A 24,605-nucleotide genomic window follows, 5' to 3' on the forward strand; every position below is an offset into this window, starting at 1 on the left:
TTAAAACATGTAACATATAGGGGCGCCTGGGTGGCGCAGTCGGTTAAGCGTCCGACTTCAGCCAGGTCACGATCTCGCGGTCCGTGAGTTCGAGCCCCGCGTCAGGCTCTGGGCTGATGGCTCGGAGCCTGGAGCCTGTTTCCGATTCTGTGTCTCCCTCTCTCTCTGCCCCTCCCCCGTTCATGCTCTGTCTCTCTCTGTCCCAAAAATAAATAAAAAACGTTGAAAAAAAAATTTTAAAACATGTAACATATATGTAAGTAATATACAGTTCTAGTTTGATAAGATACTGTGTTGATGAGAGTTTGTGGAAATAGTCAGGCTTACATATCACTTGTGGGGGTGTAAATTTGTATGCTCTCCTAGGGAGGCAATTTTGCCAAATCGTCAAAATGAAAAGGCATTTACCCTTCTGCTGAGCAATGGCTAGTCTAGAAGTGTGCCCTACAGTCTATTATAACATGTGCAAACTGTTATTCAAGGTCATTCACTGCAGTATTGTCCATAATAGCGCCATGGGAAACAATAAGGAGAGCACAAATAAATTGTACGTCACACAACAGAATATTCAGCAGTCAGTAAGAGGGAGACAGATCTCTATCTGCTGATTTGGGTGGATTTTCAGGTTAAAAAGCATGTACGAATTGCTCCTGTTTGTGTCAAGTATATGTGTGTGCTTGTATGTTCATAGAGTATGTCTGGAAGGATGCACGAGAAACTGATAACAGTGGTTGCTTCTGGGAGAGGCTGGGTGAAAGGAAACTTATTTTTCACCATACACTCTGCATATTTCAAATTTTATGTGTACATAGAACCTCTTCAAAAAAATGAATTAGACCTAACGTTAATTATTGGCTGCTTTTCCTGAATCCTGTGTTAGGACTTCCTCAACATTCTGTCATTGGTAAGTTTGTCTTTGTTTCATCTGAACACTCTCTGAATCCATTCCGTGGAGCAAAGGTCAGACTCTTCTCCCACGATATTGAGCAAAGCAGGCAGGTCACTCTTCTGCTGGTGACCTTATTAATTGAGTTTAAACCTCTGGTGAATTTGAACAGATTTTTAAAAATGAAACATTCAAAGCCTCTTTGCCCTCTCTAGTTCCTCTCCTCCCAGAAGGCAGGAAGGAAGTGAAAGGCAAGTGTCTATTTATCTTTTGTCAGATTTATAAATGCCACAAACTGGTTGTCCAACTGGAAGGAGAGGGAACCTTGGAGGATGTGATTTGACTCTCAAAGGAAGGAAATAACTTCTCTCTAAGGTGTTCCCTAGATTTGTAACAAGCCGATCCCAAGAAGGTCTAATCCAAAGGCCTGAGGACCCAGAGCATTTGGGGACACTCGCAAGTAAAATATAATAATATAATTGAAAGTGATCTCACAAGGAAGAAACAAGTGGGACTCTGAAGACCCCAAGCCAGCTTCCCAATCACCTGTAGCCATCTGCAAGAGATGGAAGGGAGCCCATGCCAGGGATGAGGAGGTGATATGGGCACCTCCATCATCCCATGGAGGTCGAAGGTATGCAAGAAGGGTGAAACTCGGGCTTGCAAAATTTACGACGGACAGTTTGTTTATGTCTTTTAAAAGGCACATTCAGACCAAAAAATGGCTTGGACTAGATGGTGCTGTTCATCAGATGATGAAGAGGAAGCAAAACCTGGGAGATAGCAATGACTTCATCCAGCCCCTTCATTTTTCCAAGGTACACTGTGGGCAGAGCCTGAGATTACACACCAAGAGCTTGTGATTCTTGGTCTGCTTTTCTGTCTGCTCCCCCCTGGGTCTCCTTAAACTCCTGGACTCTGGGACTAGACCAGAGTCAGCTGAAGCTCTGTTTCTTGGGAGCTCCATGATTTTGAGAAAGTTACTTAACTTTTTCATGCCTTAGTTTCCTTATCTGTCAAAGGGGTAATACTAATAATACTTACCTGATGTGGTTGTTATTGGGATTATAAAGCACTTCAGAGAGGGTGTGTTACCCGGTAGGTATTATATACACGTTAGCCATATAGTGGTTAGTATTACTTCCAATTTTTAGATCAGGGAGAATTATTTTTAAGTGGGAAAGAGTGGAACCAACCTGGAAGCTCTCTTCCTGGTAACACTTGCTTTGTTCCTGGTATCACCCTAGGTCTGATATAAAAAATCACTTTCTCATAAAGAGAACTATCCAACAACTTTAGGGGCGGTGGTGAGGTAGGGTCTCTCTGTCACAGGTGGAGTTTAAACCCAGGGGAATGACCTGCCAAAGACGCTGAGAGCAGATTTCTTCAGGGAATGGGGGCAGAGCCTGGATAACCTCTGGGGTGCCCCCCCCCCCCAATCCCAAGGGTCTATGATTCTGCTACTTTTGAGCCTAGCAGTCCTGGGGGCAGTCACATTGCCTGGCTTTCAAACACGGCATTGTTATCACCTTGGAAGTGAAGAACACAGTCTGTTTGACTTTTCTACTCTAGCTCTGCATAAAAGGACAAGCTCAGGTGTCACAGCTAAGACTTCCAAATAAGTCAGAGTGGACTTGAATTTATTACGGGCAGTCGGGTGCGGGAGAAGGCCAAGGGAACATATTCTCAAGCTTGGCAAACAAACAAGATTGGGCTCATTATAAACCCTCTAGCCATGGGATATTCATTCCTAAAAAGAGGAGGAGAAACCTTCGGGGGCGGGGAGAGCTAGCAGCTCTCAGCTCTCAGCTGACAGATATCAGCTATCAATGCCCTTCCCTCTGGCTCTCCGAAACCTAGGTTAACAATGAAGGGCCAGGACACCCAGGAGCCTCCGCAGGACCGCAGGATGGAGAAGGTGCAAGGTCCTCCCAGCCAGCAGCCACTGTCTCCCTCTGCGGGGCACTTCCTAAGGCCTTTGATCTTTCCCCAGGGACTGGAGAAGACTGTTTTCTTGGTTTATTTATTGTATCTGCTTTCTCTTCTTGTTGGCTTGAAGATCAGCACGCCAGTGTGTGTAACTTGACTTGAGTCCCGGGGTCTCCCCTCTCGCAGTGCCACCAGGAAACCCGGGAAAAGGCGTATTTTACTGAGTCTTAGGGCAGCAAATCCAGAGAAGGGAGCCGACCCGGGAACCTAGATCCCGTGGAGTCAGTGGCCCGGACCTCGCGCCCGCCCCTAACCCCAGCCCAGAGGGAAGCTGCGGTGTCCCGCTCGGGTCTTCTCTGTCCGCCAGGGGGCTTGAGCTAGGATCCCTCACCCCGACGCCAGGCTTAACCTGGACTTTCATCTCTTCCCCTGGAGGGTCTCAAGTTGCTTTCCTCTGCCCAGGGAGGGGACCCCAATCCCCTGCGCTGGGCCCTAATCTCCACCCCGCGTTTCCAATGGAGTGGCGTGGCCTCCACTCTCCATCTGCGCGCCTTAAATCCCATTTATCTTCTTAGCGCCCGAGACTCGGTCGGCCCCGCCCCCTCTTCTCTTATCCTCCCCCACTTGCAAATCGCAGACAGTCCTCCTTCCCCCAAGTGCGCTGGACCGACCCGAGCAACCTTTGGAGGTGTTGGGGAAAGTCCCCAAGCTGGGTGGAAGTGACCTAGAGGGGAGCAACAGGAGTAGGGTACAGCCCGGGGAGGCGCCGCATGATTTCGGGGTCTGAACCACAGCAGAGGGTCCTGGGCTCACAGTCACCCAACTCCTGCCCTGCGAGACTCTAGTGGTTGAAGTCAGCCCCTCCTAGCGCCCCAATCTAGGTCACCAGCAGGGAAGGGCCGAGCCAGGGGGATCGCTAGAGGGCGAGGGGCGGGCTGCCGGTCCCCGAGGTGGGCCAAGAGTAAATGGTCTCAGGGCCTGCCCCTCTCACTTCCACTCGATTGTAATTCCATCCCCCGGCGGGTCGAGCCTCCCTCCCTCCCCCGGCCAGCAGGTCCCTCCCCGTCGGCTTCCTTCGCCGCCCCCGCCCCCCTCCCCGGAAAAGCCCTGCGGCTCGCAGCCGACTTCACTCCCGCACGCCGACCTCCCGGCTGCTGTCCTGCCTCCTTGGACTCCTCGGTCGTTCCTGGTCCAGCCTCCCTCAACCCTGCACCACCTCACCCGGGGCAGGGGATCCACGGGGGCCGCCTCCCCCCCAGGTCCCCCAGGAGACGCCCTTTCTCTGCGCGTCCGGGACTTGGTGAAACTTTGCAGGCGCCCGCGGTGAAATGGATTTAATCCGAGGCGTCTTGCTCCGGCTCTTGCTCCTGGCTGCCAGCCTCGGACCCAGCGCAGTGTCGCTCAGAACGGCTCTCCGAAAATCAGGTAACGCGCTCAGTGCGCTCGGGGGACACCACGCCCGGAGCGCCCGGGTCTCGGTCCCCGCCAGGACGCAAAGCGGGCGACGCACCGCCCCTCTCTCCCCTGGCCGGCGGCGGTTTAACTGGGTCCGTCTCTGCCCAAAGCTGAGAAAAGGTGCGAACCTCGCCCTCTCCCCGGCTCTGGCGGTTCCAGGGATGTTTGTTTGTTAAAGGAATGATCTGTTTTCCAGACACAATATAGATGGAGGGCTCTGTATTTGACCACGGAGAGCTGAGAGTAGGGACAGCGATCATGCTGTCTCAATTACAGAGGACTGCAACTGTGCAGAAGTCAAACAGCTCCTCCAGTGTCTCTAAACATCTTTATTGAATTCATATTGCCCAGGGCCCGGCCATTTCCTGTTAAGCGTCTGAAGATTTGCCTGGAGTTCCCTATATGCCCATCTCTGGTCCTTACCCTGCAGTGTGTAGGGATGTCGCCTCTGCTTTTAAGGATGCTTCCCTCTCTGGGGCCATTTTCTCAGAAAGGGGTGCCCAATGTTTTGAACTCCTTTGTTTGCTCGCCAATTTAAACACAGATGTATGGTGTACGATATTACAAAGAATTGTGGAGAACTGGAAACAGTAACTTGCATTTCCTCTAGTTATGCGGGTAAAAAGTTCATCTATTTCTGTCTACTTTGACTTGGTATGTGTTGTGAGATTATTCAAAATACAACGTCCTAAACAATAAAGTTCTAAACATTATCTCCCAAATAACGATTTTTATTCTTCTTTGCTAAGACTTATTTAGAATTCTGGAAAATCTGTGTTTTCCTGGTTTTGAGTTTTGTTTTTTTTTTAATTTACTTTGTAAGCAAAGTTGTCTTATGGGATTAATTACATTTTAGGAACAATGGAAAACAATGTAAGTTTACTTGAATGCCGTCTGCAAAACTCTGCAGAAAGTGCAGTTTGTCTTTACAAATAACGTTTCTATAAGAAAGAGACCAACCTGGGGAAATTTATCAGAGGGCAAAGAAAATAATCTTGGCGGTTCCCATATGGCTTCTTAAATATTTTCACTGCTCAAGGATCTTTCCATTTGCAAACATGACTTGTTGCCTTTCAGCTCCAAGAGACGCACTCACTCTTCAAGCTGTATCTACTATTACCTGTGCTTTGTTACCTGCCTTGAAATTTAGAGTCATTATCCTAATCTTCAACGCACTGAAATTACGAGCTATTCTATAGCCTCTGTTCAATTAATTTTGGAGATAATAGCAGCAGTCCAAGGCAATACTATATTGTTTTACTTCTTACATGCACACGTACACACATCTTCAAGGATTTCAATGAAGGGGCTTCTTTCTAACTTTCCTTCTAAAGTGACCACCATCTAAAGTGATCATGATCAATTGTATTCTGTGGGTTTATTCACATAAAACCATCTAGTCACAATTTTTGAATAACGCATAGTTACACCTATAGTTCTTAAGCTTAAGCACTGTGTGTAATATTCTTTTAAGGATAGATTTCAACCCATTTAAGCAGAATTTTTAAAAAAGCATTTCATAACTGTCTCCTGTATAAAACTGCTCCTATGGTTTACCATATTTCCTTTCTTATGTTTTTTTTTTTTTTTTAATTTTTTTTTTTCAACGTTTTTTATTTATTTCTGGGACAGAGAGAGACAGAGCATGAGTGGGGGAGGGGCAGAGAGAGAGGGAGACACAGAATCGGAAACAGGCTCCAGGCTCCGAGCCATCAGCCCAGAGCCTGACGCGGGGCTCGAACTCACAGACCGCGAGATCGTGACCTGGCTGAAGTCGGACGCTCAACCGACTGCGCCACCCAGGCGCCCCTTTTTTTTTTTTTTTTTAATTTTTTTTTTCAACGTTTTTTATACCTTTCTTATGTTTTGTAGTTTGTCTCCTAAAAATATTTTCTACCTAGTTCATCTAGGATCTCATTCTGATACTCATGCCATGAATGTGCCGTTGTGGCCTCTTTGGTTTTATCTGAAGCATGGATAGGGTTTTGATAGTGGAAACTCTATCTTTTAAATATTTTTGGCATATTAAATACATCAAATTTGAGGTAGAGAGGGTATTTGGACTAGGTTCAGCCCAGAAGAGCTTTTCATTACTTTATAATTTTATCCAGACACTGGCTTTCAGGTTGGACAGCTGCTCAGATTAAAATGACAGCTACTTCATAAACTTCAGGGTAAAATTTTCTCCTGGGCTCATTTACATCCCTTGGAAAGACTAGTTTTTGATCCGGAAAATTGGTCCAGATTAAAAACTGAATGTGCCCTGCTTGGCTCTAATGTGAACAGCAACCAGCTAATTTGTAATCTTCCCCAGACACCAGCAAGTCCTGCCAGGATCCATATAGGAGTTCTTCGTACCTTGTTTCCTCAGTAGAAATCGGTTTGTGAGCAGTACTTGGAAGGTAGTGTGACTGCCATGTAGGTGTACTGGAACGGTCCTGGTTTTTTGTTTTTGTTTTTATTATTACTTTTTTTATTTTAGAGAGAGAGGGCGAGAGAGAGAGAGAGAGAGAGAGAGAGAGAGAGAGAGAGAGAGAGAGAGAGTGTGCAAGCTAGAACAAGGGCAGAAGGAGAGAGAGGAGAGAATCCTAAGCAGACTCCACGCTGAGTGGCGTGGATCCCGCAACTCTGGGATGATGACCTGAGCCAAAGTCAAGAGTCAGACACTCAACTGACTGAGCCACCCAGGTGCCCCCAGTCCTGTTTTCTTTAGATGACCCTGTATGTTTCCTAATGCCCCTAAATCTACTTTTGACAAGTACAGCTTTGGTGGAGAAGTCTTGTATTCAAAATCAACCAGAAAATTCCCCGTCCCCACCTACCTCTAGTGGGAAAAAAAACAAGTAAACAAGTAGCAGGTTTAATTATGAGTTTAATTTGAGTCAGACGTAGGCAGCCTTTCCCTCGACCCCAAGATAGCTCATCGGCTGTCATCGAGCATTAATAAAGAATCCTCTGCATTTGCCGAGACTAACAAGAAATGACAGCTTTTAAGTTAAGTCAAATTAAATAATAATAACTAACTCTAATGAAGTGCTTGCTACACTGTTCTAAGAACTTGGCACATACTGATATTTAATCAACCCAATAGCTCTGTGAGATGGGTACTCTTATTACCTCTGTTTGACTGAAAATGAAGTTGTGGCTTAGAGAAATTAAATATCTCTTCCGAGGTCACACAACTAGTAAGTTATGGAACAGGATTCAGGCTGTGATATTCAGGACCAGGAATGGGAGTCCTTAGCAGTCCTGTTAGCAGGGGTACGCAGCCTGCCTTGGAGGGCATCTTCCTCCTGGCTGAACCAGGGAGCTCCCATGGACAGAGCTGGATGGAGGGCGTTATCCCTGCTGCTGTGCATGGGGAGCCTGTTAAATGCTGTTAAACGTTTGTACATGGGATCATGCCCAGGCCTTTAAAGATAACAGTGTGAGTGATATACTGAGAGGGAGTCCTGGAAGCCACTGTCTACTGAGCTCATCTGCAAGAATCAGGGGATGTAATCTTACAGGCTCCTGAACCACTTCCTTTCTCTTGTTGAACTCCTGGGTGCTCGGGAGGGCCAGAGGATCCATCCAAGTACCTGGAGGTAGAAAAAAGAGGCTTCTGAAGATAGGTAGGGTATAGGACACTGTCATCTTCTGGGTCTTCATGGCGTGGAAACATAATATACCCTTCATTCCTTTTCAGATAATGAATTAGAATCATAGACCTGGAAGGAAGTGAAAAGCCCTCATTTTACGACTGGGCTGAGGGCGATTAAGGGGCTTGTCCAACTTTACATCAGAAGCTGACCCGGAACTAGTACCTAGGCCCTCTTGAGTGGGTACTTCTCCCTTATCCGGAGTCTCACCAGGAAGTATGGGAAAGACGGTTGTGTTTCTGACGTGGAGCAGGAAGATGGGAAAAGGAAATCCAGACACATGTGCTAGAGCCAGCGCTCATCAAGCCACACACACGTTTCCATAGGCAGATTGGTAACTCATGGTGTTAATTAAGTCTCTGGCACAGAGACAGGGGCTGGAGGACTGCGTAAAGGCCCTGCCTTTCCTCCTGTCTTTCCAGTTTGCCTGAGGTCCCAGGGTCAGTGAGATCAGGTCAGGTCAGAGTTGAGAATTCAAGGTCATCCCTAGGAGAGCTGGGGCTCCAGAACTATCGTTAGGGAGATGCGGGTCTCTGATCTTTTCCTTTCTGCTTCCTCAGCATTTCCTTGCCTGTAAAATCGGACTACAAGGAAGATCCAAAGAAACTCAGAGAGCAAAAAACAAAAGTCTGGAAGAGTGGAGTTAGCTCATGGGCAGTGATCTTGCTCGTTGATGGTGGTGAATACACGTGCCTCTAGGTGGTTTTTGCTGCTGCTAGTGTGAGGTTCAATGGCTAGGGGTCATGGATCTTCCAGCTCTACTTCCCCCCATGCCAATCTGAACAACCTGCTAGTCGCAAGAGACTGGTTATGACCTCATGGCTCCCATGCAAGCGCCCTTCTCAAAGCATGTCTTTGGGAGCTCATGTTTTCTATGTGTCTCTCCTTGTCCCTTTTCAACCCGAAGTACCTCATTACAATGCTACCCAGATTGTCTGGCTTCTTGGGGAAAACCGGAGCTCATAAAGGCCACGTATATATCCCCCCATAAATGCTCTGTGTGTGTGTGTGTGTCCCCACGATCTAACTACTAGCATCCATGCAGTCTAGGCAATGTAGCAGAAATATTTCCCCTGCTCTTTCATTTTATTAGCCCTCCTACCCTCTTATTTGTTTCTACATCATATCTAATTCCTCTAAGAAGCCCCTGCATGTCTTTCTCTCTCTCCTTTGAGTCTCTGTGAGGTAAAGGGACAGAGAGGTCAAGGTCAGGGGTAAATGTCACATAACATGTGGCAGTACTTGTTTCTCAGAATTCTTTCTCATGGAAGAGTGACTTGGCCAGAAAGGAACTGAGTGGTGTTTTTTGTTTTTGCTTTTTGTTTCTTACCCTGAGCTCAGGGCTTTCATAACCTTAGAATCCTTTTGGGAGTAGTTGTCCATCTGTCTAGCTCAAAAGGGGTCCAGTGACGCAGAACTAGATTCTGGGAAGACGGGGACTCGGGCGTCTGAGGCCATAGTGGGACCTCAGCTTCCACTGGGCTGTCCTGTGGATGTCCTGAGTCTTCCTGCCACACCCACTCGGTGAGCAGGACTAGTTTTTCTCAGTCGACTAAATGAATGATGTGATGTCATGATCACAACAGAAAGTCTTTTGAGCTGGTCAGGACCCCTGCCACTGATTTTGGTCATAAGGTGTCAAACTGCAGATATGGGAAGTATACCTGCTATTTCAGGGATAGAAACAGGGAAAAGGATAAGAGGTACCTCAGAGCCTAAATGGCACTTGGTAGTGGACACCCCCAAACCCATCTTTGATTCCACTCCTGTTTTGAAGAAAGACCCCAGAGTGTGGCTTCAGCTTCTTGAAACGAGCTGGAAGACATTTGCGTCCTAGTCACTACTTGCCCCCCAGTCTCATGGGATCGGGGGTGGGGACGGGCCAGCAAGGGACACAAGGGAAAGTCAAGTCAAACCGCTGTCAGCAGAGGATGCACTTTTCAGAGCTGGCTCGGAGCAGATCTGACCTCTGCAGATCTCAGGCCAGTGATTCCTGACCTTCCATGTGGGTTAAGAATTCTTGGAGTGCCTCACAGGCATCTGCCTTCTTAACAAGAACCTCAGATGACTTGAGGTGATTTGCAGGTCCCATTTGAGATGTGACAAAGGAGAGGTCGGTCTCCTCTCAGCCTCCTTCTCCTCTGCACCTGCTCCCCAAATACTCTGCAGGACACTGACAGCCTCTCCTTCTTTTGTTCATCCACACCACATGTGATTGGCAGCAACAACTCATTGCTCTGGGTCTGTATTGTAACCTTAGACCCCACAGGTCTTCTGAAGGTTAGATTTGGGGCTTGTGGTCTTCAGAAGATAGCTGAGCAACATCTCTACTAGGCAAATCCCCACCCCCCACCAGCCCGTTCATTGAGAGGTGGCTACACAGAGGGAAAGCCTGTAGTGGCATGAACAAGAAGCCACATGGAACTGTGTGTAGCTAGCCCCTCGGCCCCCATTTTCCTCAGACCCACTGTACCCTCCCAACCCCCACCCTGCACCTGTTCTTTCAGCCTCCAAAGCTGCCTCCTCCTTGGGTGAGAGCACAGACTTTAATATTTGGCAAATTTGGGTTCAAGTTCTGACACTGTTTTTTGTTAGTTACTTGATGATGTAAGGCAGGTTATATTAGCTTGGTAAACCTCAGTTTCTTTGTCTGTAAAAATAAGATGAGGAAGGAACCTGACATTAAGGTTGCTAGAAGGATGCAATCCTTCTAGCGATACATGTACTCAAGCGTTTAAAAGGCACAGAAGCCTGAGGCTGAAGGCAATATTTATGAAACTGGGATTGTTTAATCTGGACAGAGGAAAAAAAAGAAACGGAATGAATATGTGTGACTGAAAGAATATGTTCCAGGAACAGCAGAAAACACAGACACTTAAGATTTCGTGTTCCTTTTCCATACATATTAATATATGATTGATTACATGTGATTTAATTTGTACTGAGTTGTCAGATTTTTCAGATAAATTAATTGGCATATCAGAAGGACTCTTTGGTCAACCACATGCCTTGATTTTTGGTTTAGAAAATGTAGCTGCCAGGTTTGTGGTCTTGCTTGAATGGATTCCTTTGAGAAACAGTAACCCCAAGGGTGGTGGATGATTTTTGCCTGGTAATTGTCTTGGGGAGGTTTTGCAGGGTGTGGGGAGCAGGGGGAGCAGCTGTTTCTAAACGAGAATTAGCCAGACTGATGTGTAACTGGGAGCGGAGAAAATCTCTGTGAAGCTAGGGAGTTAAGAAATGGTTCAGGTTTGCTCATTGATCGGGAGATTGGAGTAATTCATGAGCCGCTACCAATGACATGGAATGTTAGAGGTCAGGCTCCATTGGCTCTTCTTTTCCTATTAATGATTCTTGCATTTCCTCGGCCATGCAGCCCCTGCATCCCCCCAGATAACCCACCGGCTTATTTTAAGAATCGAAGGAAATAAAACAGACTAGTGCTTTGCAAGAGCCGAAGCAGTAGATAAAGATGGGATATTACCATTCGACAATAATCATCGTAATTACTATTACCTTACCAACTAGCCAACCAGAGATACACTTTCTGAAGCTTTCGTCTCGTTTCCAGTCTCTTCCTCCTCACTGCCCTGAAGACACTTGAAGATTCTTTCTTCATCTGACTCTGCAAATCCTGAGCAATTTAAATCTTAACACTTGTGTTTGCTGACAGGGCACCCAAGATCCCGAATCAGATTTAATGCAATGTTAATGCTATTTATTTATCTTGGCACAATAAGTTTCTGTTAGCCAGTTAATGGTTTACATTGTGCAAAAGGAGTTGTATCAGCAGGCACTTTTCTGTAACATCTGGGCAATTGGAAACATAATACTTAAATACAACCTGAGTGTAGAGCCTTCCTTGGACAGATGGCTAATTTTATTGATCTAATTTTACACTTAGGAATAGGTCCCATGATCCTTTGCTTGTAATTCTTAGAGTGAGCAGAGAAATATATAAAATGGGTGGTGGCTGTGAATTAGATGCTTGTTATATTGCTTGTAATTTATTTTTAAAATACTTCTGTATAAATAGTCATTGTGTGAATTACTTTAATCTCTACCCTAAGGGTGCTTAATTAACACTTGAAGTAATCCGGCATAGAAGGTACCACTCCTGCATAAGACTTTACATTTTATTTTAATCTCTCACTGCCTGTGCCATACCAGTGGTTAAATATTTTGAACTTGATCTCTTGCTAGGCAGAAACCCACACTCCAGGGCTAGGGAGTTACCACTTGAACTTTTAAAGTCCACTCTCAAAAGTGACTTGGGAAATACATGAAAATAAGTATTAGCAAAAATCCAATCTAGAGGTTTTGTTAACTAGCATAAATTATGTTAGAAATAATGTTTCCACTGGTGAAATATGTGAATAGCTAGAAAGATCATACATGTCCCTCTATTTTTTGAATGGAAAAAGAATAGGAAGCACTAAACCCAACAGTCCAGCCGCTTTAGAGTTGGGCTAAAGCTTCATTCAGTCCTAGATTTTGCTCACTTAACAGTAGACTCATTTGCCTGCTCCCCTAGATGATTTGCTGATTCCGCCATTAGAATGTTGATGTACCTGCCTCAGCAAGGTGCTTGCCGCTGTAACAACCCCAAATCTCAGTGGCTTAACACAAGATTTATTTTTTATTTACTTGTAGGTCCAAAGTGGATGCTCCTTGTCGGGCAAGCTCTCCTGGACCGCTCCCCTCCAAGTGTGACTTGGAGACCTGAGTCATTCTTTCCCTGTGTCCTCTGTCTTGGAATGCCATCGTCTTTAGAATGGGCTTCCAAGCTATCATGGAAGGAAAAGAAAAGGAAGGCCCCTGTGGGAGATTTTTACTTGCCAGGCCAGAACCTGGTCCTGTGGCTCCCACCTAACTGTAAGGAGGCTGGGAAGCATAGTTTGGCCACGTGCACCGGAAGAAAGTGACCCGATGTGGTGGATAGTTTCTGACGCAGTCCTTTGGAGTTTCTAAACCCATAGACAAGGGATGTTAAAAGAGTAAAGTTTATGAGAATTTTGGTGACCTCTTGCCAACGAATATTTGTGTACGTGGCAGAACTTGGCCTAGAATTTGCATCCATTATAGTGTGCAGTCTGGCTGAAAAGCAGATGGCTACCATCTATCTATGTGTTGGAAATCATCATAATTTAACAAAAGATCCTAAACACTAAGCAGTCAAATTGACTTAGATTGGTTTGCAAAAGGATGCAAAAATGGGTATATGTTTGCGTGAATATATGCTATTTGTTGCCACTTGTTTTTGTCCATTTTACGAAAAGTAAAACTAATCCCTTTTAAAAAGTAAAATAACTATCCAGTTGGTTAAATAGAGTAAATTTCTAAGGCACATCGACCAGAACTCCAGTGATTTCCCTATAGTTTTCTGGAAGCTCCTTCTATTTGTGTCCCATAACAAAAAGGACTATTCATGGTAGGATAATTTATTCAGTGAGATACACATCTTAAAATATAAAAATCAGTTTTTAGACACCACAGCCTGCTTTGATGGAACAAAGATGGTGTGGACTGATCCCAACAAAAATAAATTGATACATTTATTGAAACACTGCACTTCCTAAAACACTTTCATCGAAGTGATCTCATTTGATCATTTCTACTGGGAAGTCCAGAGCAGATGACTTAGCAAAGAGGAAGTAGGCATAGCCAGGACATGAACCTAGGTCATCCAGCCCCTAGCCCTTGTTGCTTCCCAGTATTCCAGAGGTATTCCTGCAGCTAACAGATAAAAACCTGATCACTACAACATGCCTGAGCAGCTCTGCAGTCATGACATGCAGTCAGGAGGAAACTTACCAAGACTTGCCACTCTTCACTTGCAAAGTCTCCAGGGCATGTCGCAGGACACCATGTAGAATGATCTGGTACTGGTACAGTCATACTCCTGGCTGGTTAGTTGTGCATTTTGTCAAGTACACGGTGACTGAGGGGCTATTTACAATTGAGAAACAACTGTGGTAGCTAGAGGCTAGCTCCAGAGTCCCCCAAGATGTCTCCCCAAGAAGACCCTTTTGGGGTCTCGGGGACCACTCAGAGGACTCAGCCTGGCCTTGAAGCTTTCCATTCCTGTACTGTTTAGCCATTTTCTTTAGTGGCAAATGATGTTTGCTAGACCTTCAACGTGGTGTATTTCAAGGTTTATCATTCAAGTCTCAAGACTTGCTGTTGGTTTCTTAAACAGCTCTGTGATATTCCAAGAGTTCCTAATTAGTGTAGTTAAATAAACCATTAGTTTGAAAAAAGAAGCATTCCTCTGTCAGCTGTTTTAAAGTAATTCATGGGCTGTGGTTACAACCTACACACATAACACACATCCCTTCAGCTTCGAGCAATTATAACGAGAATCCAGTAAACAGACCTGGGTTTGAATCCTAGTTTTCAAATTTATTCTTGTCTGATTCCAGATAGAGAACTTAATGTCTTTATTCCTTAGATTTCCATCTGAAACTTAAGGCTCATAGTACCTGCCACAAAGGTTCTGTGTGATGAATAAATGAGATGATTTCTGGAAATGCACCTAGGAAAGCACTTAGACGTTTGGTACATAATTACACTCCAGAGTTAGTCCATATTAATTTGATTCATTACAATTTGTAGAGTTTGTACAGCGGTGGAGATCGTAGCTTTTTCATACTCGAGAGGACTCAAATATTGACAACATTGACACAGATGTATAATTGAGTTTAGTTAGGCTCCCATGAAAATGGAATTGAAAATGGTTTCATTTCCTTAATTTTATATTATAGATTCTTGGAGTTTATGTTGTTAAATGATGACTCTTGGTATCTAGATTAGTCATAAAGATCATGTTATCGATGAAAGATCTGGAAGTGGCTTAGAGTTTAATAAAAATAGCCAACATCCATTTTGGGCTTTGTATAAAACCGAGACGAAAGAATCAAGATCATATATCAAAATTATATATAGCTACTAGAGTAGTAACAGATTTTCATATATCAGCTGTATGGCTCCTTACCCAGAAAGAGGCTATTTGCAGTTAGAATATAAACAAAAAGTTTCCTTAGCTACCTTCTTTACTGTGGTATTAAGAGAATAAGTATAAAAGATGCTATTTCTATGATATCTATTCTCTCCCCATTTTGAGTCAACCATGCTCTCTGCCAGAATAATCTTCCTAAAATGCAGTTCTAATCCTGTCACTCTTGTGTTTAATATTCTTTTCTGGCTCCCTGCTGCCTTCCAAACTCTAAAGCTGAACATCCAAGGTCTGTCACAATATGGCTCCAACTTACTTTTCCTGTCTTCTCACTGAATACACAACCTGTATTCCAGCCAAACTAGATTATTTGCTATTCTATAGTCTACTTCTTCGTTTTTCCAATATGAGCCTGTCGACATGCTGATCTGCCTCCTTGGAACATCCTTCCCACGTCTCTGCTCAGGGAAATGCAATGACCCTTCAAAGCATGGCTCAGTTGCCCCGTTCTGTGAAGTCTTCATGTTCCCTCCCAGCCAGGATCCATTTCTGTTTTCTCCCATTCTCCGTTGTATTATGTTATCAGTGTGCCTGACTCATGCCTTCTATTAGATTTGTAACTTTGCTGAGGAAAGCACTATGACATCTTTCACCTGTGGGTCCCCTCCATCGCCTGGTGGCGTGTCTTGCATGCAGTTGGCCTTCCCCAGGCAGCTGTGGAATGGAAAGAGATGGCCTTGTTGTGGGCAAACACCTTTTTACATCGTGTGATTAATTTGATTCTGCTCCCCGCTCCCGAATTCATTTCCTTCCTCCAGCACAATACAGGAGAGGTGTCACTTCCATGTGCCAACAGTTTTGCTCAACCTGAGCAGACATTTGAAAACCCGCACTGCAGTCTGGTTTAGAGAAGGAAATATCTCAGCACTCAGTCTGCAGCAGTATGTAATTTAAATCCTACCTACGTGCTGCCAAAGGCTATTGGAATTGTGGGTTCTTAAGGAGTGTCTGATCGAGTCCAAATTGTGAAATATGTCATTTTCCATACATGGAGAACAGGTAGAGTTTGAAGTAACATGCAGGGCTGCCTCAGATCTGTTTTTTATCATGTCTTGGAAGGTTAAGAAGCAAAGGCAATAATACCATTTACTGGTACATCAAAAGATAGTGGGGGAGGAGGAGTTAACAGTCCAGTATTCAATTCCCCTCCTTCCCCCACCTGTCTTTAAAACCGAAGGAAAATGAGGCTATGTGGGAATGGCATTGGTGGCATGATTGAAAAGGTCAGGTTGCGGGAGAAGGGATAAAGCCAGTCCTTCTCTCGTAATGAGATCTGACTGTGAGGTCGGGAGGAAAACAGTACTCAAGTTCTTCAACATTCTTCTTCAGTTTTATTGTGCTGGCCCTGGCTTGCTTAGGAAGATCAATTCTGTAATCCCTGGAAAGTAAAGCAACCAAAAGCTGGAGTGTTTGCAAAGGTTTTTCCAGTCTTTGTTTTGCAAGGACCAACATGTCTGATAAAATGAATGCCCCTGGGCAGCCCAACCAAAAGCAGCTTACAGAGTTTGGTTGATTGACCCATTGATTGACCCATTTAATTGATTGACCCATTCACCGGTTGACTTCCACATGTATATATGTATATGCATATATATGACTTGGATATATATGGAGAGAGCGGAGAGCTGAAAATAAGTTGCATTGTAGTAGCAATTAAAATTGAACTAAGTAAATGATATACTGCCAAAGTATTTAGGGGGAAGCTTACTGATATATGAAATTTACTTTGAAGTACATAAAAAATAAGATGCCCTGATGGATGGAGAAGGGGTAGATTGTTGGATACATATGCAATAAAGCAAGTAATAAAATGTCAATGGTGGAATCCATGTGGTGAGTGAATACATGTTCACTGGAAAACTCACTTTTCTGTACGTTGAATATTTTCATAATCAAGGGGTGGAAAGGGTGAACTGAGTATTAAATAAACGACTACAGAGTTTTACCCATGAAGACAGATTCTAGCATATTGTGCTGTGCACCCACACACCCTGGGGTTTTTCATCTTTGTCCTACCCCTCACCCCACATCCACTCCCTCTCATCTCTGCCCCCCTCCTTGCCCTGAGGGGCTCCTTAAGGCATTACTCAGATTGCAGTGCCTTTTGCTTCCCCCGAGGGTTCGGCCAGTGGGAGGCACTGGAAGGAGATGAGGGGGAGCAGGGGAGAGAAGCCAGTGTATTTCTTCCCTGATGCCCCCTGCTGTGCTATTGCATTTCTCAGAAACCACCGCTCCTGCCCCTTCATGGGTCCTGGCCCTGGCCAGCTCCAGTAACCTGGTTTTCCTCCACTTGGATTTTCCGCCCCTGTTTTTTCTCCACACGCATTTTCATGGCGTAATGGCAACACTTCTGGAGTGCTGGGCTCTGGGTTGCCATCAGTATCCCTCGCTGTCCCTTAAAGCAGCTCACATCTCTGTAAGTAGTCTTTTAATTAAAATCTTTTTTAATTAAGTAAATTCTTCTTCCTGCTGGGACCCTAACTGATACCTTTGGTACTACTGCTTTGTAATATATGCCCTATTTCTACAATTTCCCTCCTTAGGCATAACCATAATGCTTTGATTTGTATGTACCTTGCATTCAGATCTCTCTGAGGATCAGGTCTGATTTAGCTTAAGGATGCCTGCTGTAGATTCCTGGCAAGAGTAACAGGACCCTTGATCTTTTTGAGGATGAGCTTGTTCTCTGGGCCCAAATCTGCTGGCTTGTCTAAGAAAGAGCATATCGAGACCAACCTATACATTGCTGTGTGGTGTTGAGAAATGATCGCAGTGATATTCATGACCCCTAGTAGAAATTCTAGGAACCCAGAGCTTTCTAGAACACATAGGAAATGAAGGGAGGATCATTCTTCATTTCTTGAGAAAATCACCATGAACCAAATCTAACCTCTTATAACTCCAGTGAATTTGATCTCAAGGGAAAAGACCATGGGAAGCTTGGACTTTTTCCCAGTTCTTTTAGGTTTGTTGCTGGTTTTTAGGCTTTTGATATTTTTTAGACTCTGTTCTGGTTTCTTGGCTATTTGTATCTGATATTCTACCGATGAGTGGAACTGAACTGAAAATGCTTATCGTTCAAACTTAAAAGAATTAATTAGGCTACATCCTTTGTCTTGGTTTGGATTCCCCAGTAACAGACAAAGAGTTGAATGCAAATAGTTTATCTGAAAGGTAAACAGAACAAAACAAAAGCTGAAAACAGGAGCGTGGGGGAGTGAGACTGTCTACTGAGAGGAGAGTCCTGAAGGTTTTCTTGGCAAGCGGGTTACATTATAGATGATAGAGCTTCAACTGGTGGGAGAAACTGGAGGAACTGGTTCAGAACACATGGTTCAGAGTTGTCCTGCCTGAGGAGTAATTGAGAAGGCCAATAGGAGTTAGAGCCTTCACTACTTAGGAGTATGCTCCGTTTAGAATTTGCTTCTAGGTAACTCCATTTGCATTTAAAGGCGTGCATCTTGCTTTCACAAAACAATGACGATTGCCCAAATTTATGTAGTACTTGCTGTATACCAGGCATTGGTAGTGACAGCATAGCCTCCTAAGGCCGGCATCATAGAAACCCTGAATTTTAGCACAGGGAGGGACCTGACGGGTAGCTGTCTTAACTCTGTATGGTCTAGTGAAGGTAAGTCACTGGCCTGAGATCACGCATCTAGTTAGTGGCAGAATGAGCATGAGGACCCAAGGCTTTTGACCTGTGGCCCAATGCTGTGTCTGCGAGACCCCACCACCTCTGTGACCCGGGAGTAGGTAGAGACTCTTCTGTGCAACTTCTGCTTTCATTGACTAGCTCTTCTTTCCTTTCAAATGTGGTCTTTTCTTACATGGTTGGAGGTAAAGAGCCCTCAGCTCAGGCTCCTAAAACAGTGCCACGTCCAGAGAAACAAATGAGCTGTGAAAAGCTTGCTCCTGCTGCTCAGTCGTGGCCCAAGCTACCTTCTTGGCTCCTCCTGGTTAGCTCTGTACTATAGAATCTGTGAGAGGCACCATCTTCTAAGACACTGAGACCCACAGGTAGATAGCCAGGGGTGTCAGGGCAGAGAAAAGAGTAATGTTGTACAGGATCAGAATTCCCATGTGGAATTACCCCCATAGCATGCTCTTAAGTGAATCCTTCCAGGAGACACCCTGAAGGGGAAATTGAGGAGAAATTTGTGTCATAAGACAGTATCAGTGGCTTAATCACTTGGCTTGCCTCTCATTGTTGGGGGTCACCTTGAGGAATTAATCCATGATGGCAAAGTTCCAGAACGTCTTTAAAAAACACAGTTACAGTCATACCTTGTAGAGCACTGCCTACATAGAATTTTTTACATAGAATTGATCCTTAAGAACCAAGGTCAGAAAACTTTCTGTAAAGGGCCAGATAGTAAATATTTCGTTTATTTTTCTTTATTGGGTCTGTATCACAACTCTTCGGCCTGGTATTGTAAAGCAAACGTCGCCATAGGCATTATGTAAATAAAAGTGTGTGACTGTGTTTCAGCAAAACTTTATTTACAAAACAAGCAGAGGGCCATATTTTTCTGGAGTTCTGGTCAGCCCAAAGCCTTTAGGTGGTACAGGTCAGCAGGCCTGTTGCTCCCTTTTGTTTGCTTCCTCTGTGGTGTCTTTATTCATTATTAATCTCATTAACATTGTCTTTTTCTGCTGAAAGTTTATTTTCTGGCAAATAGCTTCATTCAATTCCTAAACACCAACAAAGATAGCATTGATATAGTGCTTAGAAGGAACATTGGCTGTTAGAGCAAGTCCAGGGCAGTTAGCTTCACATGGGTATGGGGGTCTAATCCTGAAACAATCAAGTTATCAACCAATAAATTTTCCATTTCACATAGATAATAGGCAATAAATAACTATATCTAAAACACACATATGTAGAAAGCATTATAGATCTGAGCCCTTCCTAGAATTCTCATTCTGCTCTTATTTTAAAATAATGATAATAGCTTTGTTTTAAAGAAAAAATAAAACTCAGTTGTTCTCAAGAGTAACTATTTTCATAGAATTACAATAGAAACCCTCCTATCAAATCCAATTTGCATTGGTTAGTTAATTGAAAGAGTTAGTTAATGGGACAATTTAAATATAGATACATTCTATTTTCACTTAAAAGATGGCAATGGGAAATTTACTCAACGTTGTTGAATAAATTCGTGTGTAATGACACACAAATGTAAAAAAACATAGCGACTGGTAAACTATTTCAGAATTTTTAAATAGCTTCAACATTCATGTGGCTTTACTACATGCCAAGTACTATTTCAAATGCTTAGAAACAATTGTACTTTTACTCCTTTTAACATCCCTTTGAGGTAGGTCTTACTTCATGACCATTTTGCAGATGAGGAGACTAATCCCCCTAATCCTAATTCAGCCAAAAGAAGTTGAGTGGCTGAACTGGGATTTGAACCAAGCCAGATTGGGCTAAAGCTTTTCTTGTCAACCACTCCCTTCTGCCCCCTCAGGGGTGAAGTTGCCTTGCAGAAGAGAGGTTGGAGATTTGACCCAAATGGCCACTCTGATGCTCAAATCTTTTACATTTTAAAGTTCACTCTCATAAGTACAAATGATAGGCTCTCAGCAAAATGTGTCACGAGACATCAGCCTGGGGGCATGTTAGGTGAGTACAACTTTCCAGATTGCCTAATTCCTCAAGGGAGACACGCTTGACTTGGTGGCCATGGTGGACATCCAGCCCAGAGTGAGGTCTTTCTTGCCAGGGCGTGAGAAGCCTCTTTAATCCTCAGCCACGTGCCCTGAAATTCCAGCTTTTATGGATATAAAATTGCCATTAGAAAGCTGTGTCACCGGATTGAGTATCTGAATATGGAGCACCGTGCCACCAGCGCCATCTTGCTACACTTTACACAGATTATAAAAAGTGAGCAGACATCACTCCTGAACAGTGACTGTGCACCTACAAAGTGATGACCAGTGGGTGAGCACGCTCAGACAGTCACGTCCGACCTAAACAGACCAAGAAGGAACTGAACGCAGCAGGCCTGCTCGGAGCCTACCAGGATGGTCTGGCAAAGCAAAGACTCCACTGATGTGTTGAGTGATACTTGTCACCTTCAGATAGGAGGTGTCTCTGAGGACATTGATGGAGATATAGGAGACTGACGGATGATGATGATGATAGCTCATCCTTACAGAGAGCTGTAGTTTGAAAAACTCTTGCCATATCATTAGTGTGTTACTACTGGTGGTAGATTTTAGAGTCAGAGTGATTTTACAATCCTGCCTACTAGATCTGTGACTTTGGTCTAGTTCCTTAATCTTCGTGAGCCTCAGTTTTTTTCATGTGTTAAATGGGGCTAAATCCTTTATCTTTTGGAGTTTTAGAAGTTAGGTCCTGTGATGCCTAGATGCGCCTAGCACCGAGCCCGGTTTGCCATAGGTTTAATGAAAATTTCCTTTATACATGTGAACAATCAGATCCTATATCTTCTTTTTTTTTTTTTTTTTTTTTTTTAACGTTTTATTTATTTTTGAGACAGGGAGAGACAGAGCATGAACAGGGGAGGGTCAGAGAGAGGGAGACACAGAATCGGAAACAGGCTCCAGGCTCTGAGCTGTCAGCACAGAGCCCGACGTGGCGCTCGAACTCACGGACCGCGAGATCATGACCTGAGCCGAAGTCGGCCGCTTAACCGACTGAGCCACCCAGGCACCCCCAGATCCTATATCTTCTGACTCATATTGGCAGTCACCGCACTTTATCACACACTGTCCAGAGGCAAGAACATTTCCATTTAATAACCCACAAGGCAAAGGAACCTTCTAGTCAGGATGGACACCCAGCCAAACAGAAGACAATGGATCAGTACTCTGAGTTGAGACATGGAAGTGAATATCTTTCATGCCCTGGATGGGGACAATGACAAATAAATAATGTGCTTTTGGTAATCACATACTTATGATTACATATTAATTTATTCATTCAGCAATTGTTTATTTAGTAAGTACCATATGTCAGGTATTGTGCTAACTGCTGGAATAAAGTGAATAAGAAATATAATAATTTCTCTAAAACTCATTAACACTTTGCAAAATTCCAAAGATATAATGATTCCTGTTGGCATAGAAATTAGTTAGTTTGTAATTTAACTCTATGAGATTTAAATCATCTGATTACAGATTACAGAACTAATTATAAAGCTGAAAGGTACATTATGAACTACTTTTCCAGTATAACTTCTTAATATAGATCTTTATTAATGTATTTTTACATACATAAATGAAAATTCAGTGCACAGGTCTGTAGTTTAAAAAAACCTGTTAAAGATAAAAGGGCTTATGTATTTGATAAGGCTGTTTTATCGTATTACCCAATTTTCTTGACATCTTCTAGCACTTTCTATATAATTAGTAAAATAGCTGTAACTATTGTGAAAGAAAGATGGTCATTTTTAAAACTGGAAAATGGGAAAAACATATTGGTGGGAACGAAAGGACCTCCATTTTGATATTATCTATTATTCATATTATTATTGTCATCTTCTGGCCAAGTAGAAAGCTTTCATCTCACAGTTGTACTTAAAAAAAAAAAAAGCAAAAACAAAAACAAAAAACCTAAATAATTTTATAAAATGTTATAATATCAAAGAGTCTGATTGAGTAGTCCACATTTAAGGTTTGAGAGTGGGGTCTTGAGTTACTGAGACTTTGGCCCATCGGTTGAGAAAATACAGGGCTTCTGTGCATTCTTGGGGAGAAGTGGTGTTCTTTAATTACATAGTGGAGCTGAGGACAATCTGAGTGCTAATTTTTCTTGTACTAAAATAGTCTCTGACTATAAGAAGGAAAAAAGTGACAAGTATTTGCTTTATTTTCCTAAAAAGTTACATAATTTAGTTGTCTAGACAATATTAAATTAACTGCATTGTTGAGCAATCCCTCATCTGGTTGTGTAGACCAGATGTGTGCTATTTCTTCAATACTGGGGCAATTTTGAAGAGGTAGGAAGAGCACTGGGTTAGAAGGCAGGGGTTCCAGGTATGAGCCACCCCACTGTTATGTCCTATGATTGGATCTGTGATCACCATGTGTTGTTATGAGGAACAATGTTATAGGGAAACCCTGCGTGGTTTGCCTCATTATTAACCCTCAATTCCAGGAGTCCTCTGTGGCTAGAGGGGATAGGAAACTTTCTTTTTATGATAGGAAGTAGAACCCCTTTAAACTCATGTCTCATACCAAACCACTTTTCTAGATTGCCTTTTTCTTCTACGGCACCACGTTCCTTCCACTGTTCCAAGCTTGCCTCTCTGGAGTTATCTCTAATTCCTTTTCTCTCCTCCCCTACTTGCTGATTCTTCTTTCTTGGGAATAACTCTTTCATTTCCCTCCCTCACATTCCAGTTTTTAGGTCTTATTTCAGATCCTTTTTACTTGAGGCCTGCAGTGGCCTTTGAATTGACTTGCCAAAGTCTTTCTGCTTCCTTCTCAGTTGTATTAACCAGACTAGGTTAGGTTATGCTGCAGTAACAAACAAACAGAAAATCCCAGTGGTTTAAAACAAAATGTACTTGGAGTTTATGTTACATGGTCATCATAGATTGCAGGAAGAGGGTCCTGGGTGATCTTATACTGACAGATGTTCAGTATGACGTGCTAACTTTCACTCACAGTCGCTGGCCACAGGTAGTCACATGGCAGAAATGTGTAACCCTCTCATGTGCTTTTAACAAGTGGAGAGAGAGATAGTGAGGAGCGTTCGAAGGCTTCCCTATTCTATCCTACAGTGAAGGCCAGAATCCGACACTGAAGAGCGGGTCCTCCAGTAAAGGCCGGGTCCTCCAAGGAAGGCCATTGGTGATTCTGTCAAAGCACTTCTTTAAGTAAAACATTTCAGTGGTTCCCACTGCCTATCTCTATCAGATGATCTACAATTCAATCTAATACTGAATATTGAAGATTGAATATTCAATCTCTAATATTTATTGAATAACCAATAGTTTTGAAGCACTTATGACGTCAGTAAGATAATCTATTATCTTGTCTGTTTCTCATAACTCTCTTCAAGGCTGCTGTTATTATCCCATATTGCACATAAGGAAACTGAGGATTAAAGAATATCCCAGTTTAGTTTTCTCCAAATTCAGACAATGTGGCAAGGACTCAGAAACCAGGAAGCCCAGTGAGGGAGGGGGTTGTGGTAACAGGAAGAAAGGAGTGTCAAGAATGTGATAGTGAGTGAGTTACCACTGAGCAGGGCTGCGAGGGCTTTCAGTCCAGCTGCAGACCCTCTGAGAGACTGGGGAACAGAGCTCAGCTCTCCCTTATGGGCCAAGGAACTGGGCTAGTTTTCCTCCTGTATGTCATTTGCTGGAGGTTGCTCTTGAGATGTTAACTCTCTAGAACTTATGGCCTGCTCTGTCCGTAAGCCAAGCACATGCTATCAGCCACAACATACCCTTTGGCAGAGGTGAGCAAGCTGTTTTCTAGAGCCATCTTGGTAATCCCGGGGAATACAGGCATTGGCAGCTTCTGCTATGGAGAGGTGAAGTTACTTGCCCAAGGAATACAGTGAATAAGATTTAAACCCAAACGCGCTTGTTCCAAATCCCACTGTTCACGCTGACCTCTCACTACTTACTAACACAGGAGATGGATCCGTGCTTTAGCCCAAATGGTCACTGATCACTCTTCAAACCATCTTGTCCTT

At 43.7% G+C, this 24,605-nt stretch overlaps 1 protein-coding gene across 2 annotated transcripts in view; it reads left to right on the plus strand.

Annotated features, from left to right (window-relative positions):
- Positions 1-3,482: 3,482 nt before the first annotated feature.
- Positions 3,483-24,605, plus strand: part of EGFLAM (EGF like, fibronectin type III and laminin G domains) — a 182,149-nt gene continuing 161,026 nt past the window's right edge. Inside the window, exon 1 of one of the 2 annotated variants that reach the window (XM_058717915.1) lies at positions 3,483-4,240. In XM_058717915.1, the coding sequence (XP_058573898.1) occupies positions 4,144-4,240 (97 nt within the window). In that variant the 5' untranslated portion in view covers positions 3,483-4,143. The remainder of the gene's footprint in view (positions 4,241-24,605) is intronic. The other variant, XM_058717924.1, reaches the window with a different exon arrangement.

Source organism: Neofelis nebulosa, chromosome 1 (genome assembly GCF_028018385.1).
Source record: "Neofelis nebulosa isolate mNeoNeb1 chromosome 1, mNeoNeb1.pri, whole genome shotgun sequence".
NCBI classification, from domain to species: domain Eukaryota; kingdom Metazoa; phylum Chordata; class Mammalia; order Carnivora; family Felidae; genus Neofelis; species Neofelis nebulosa.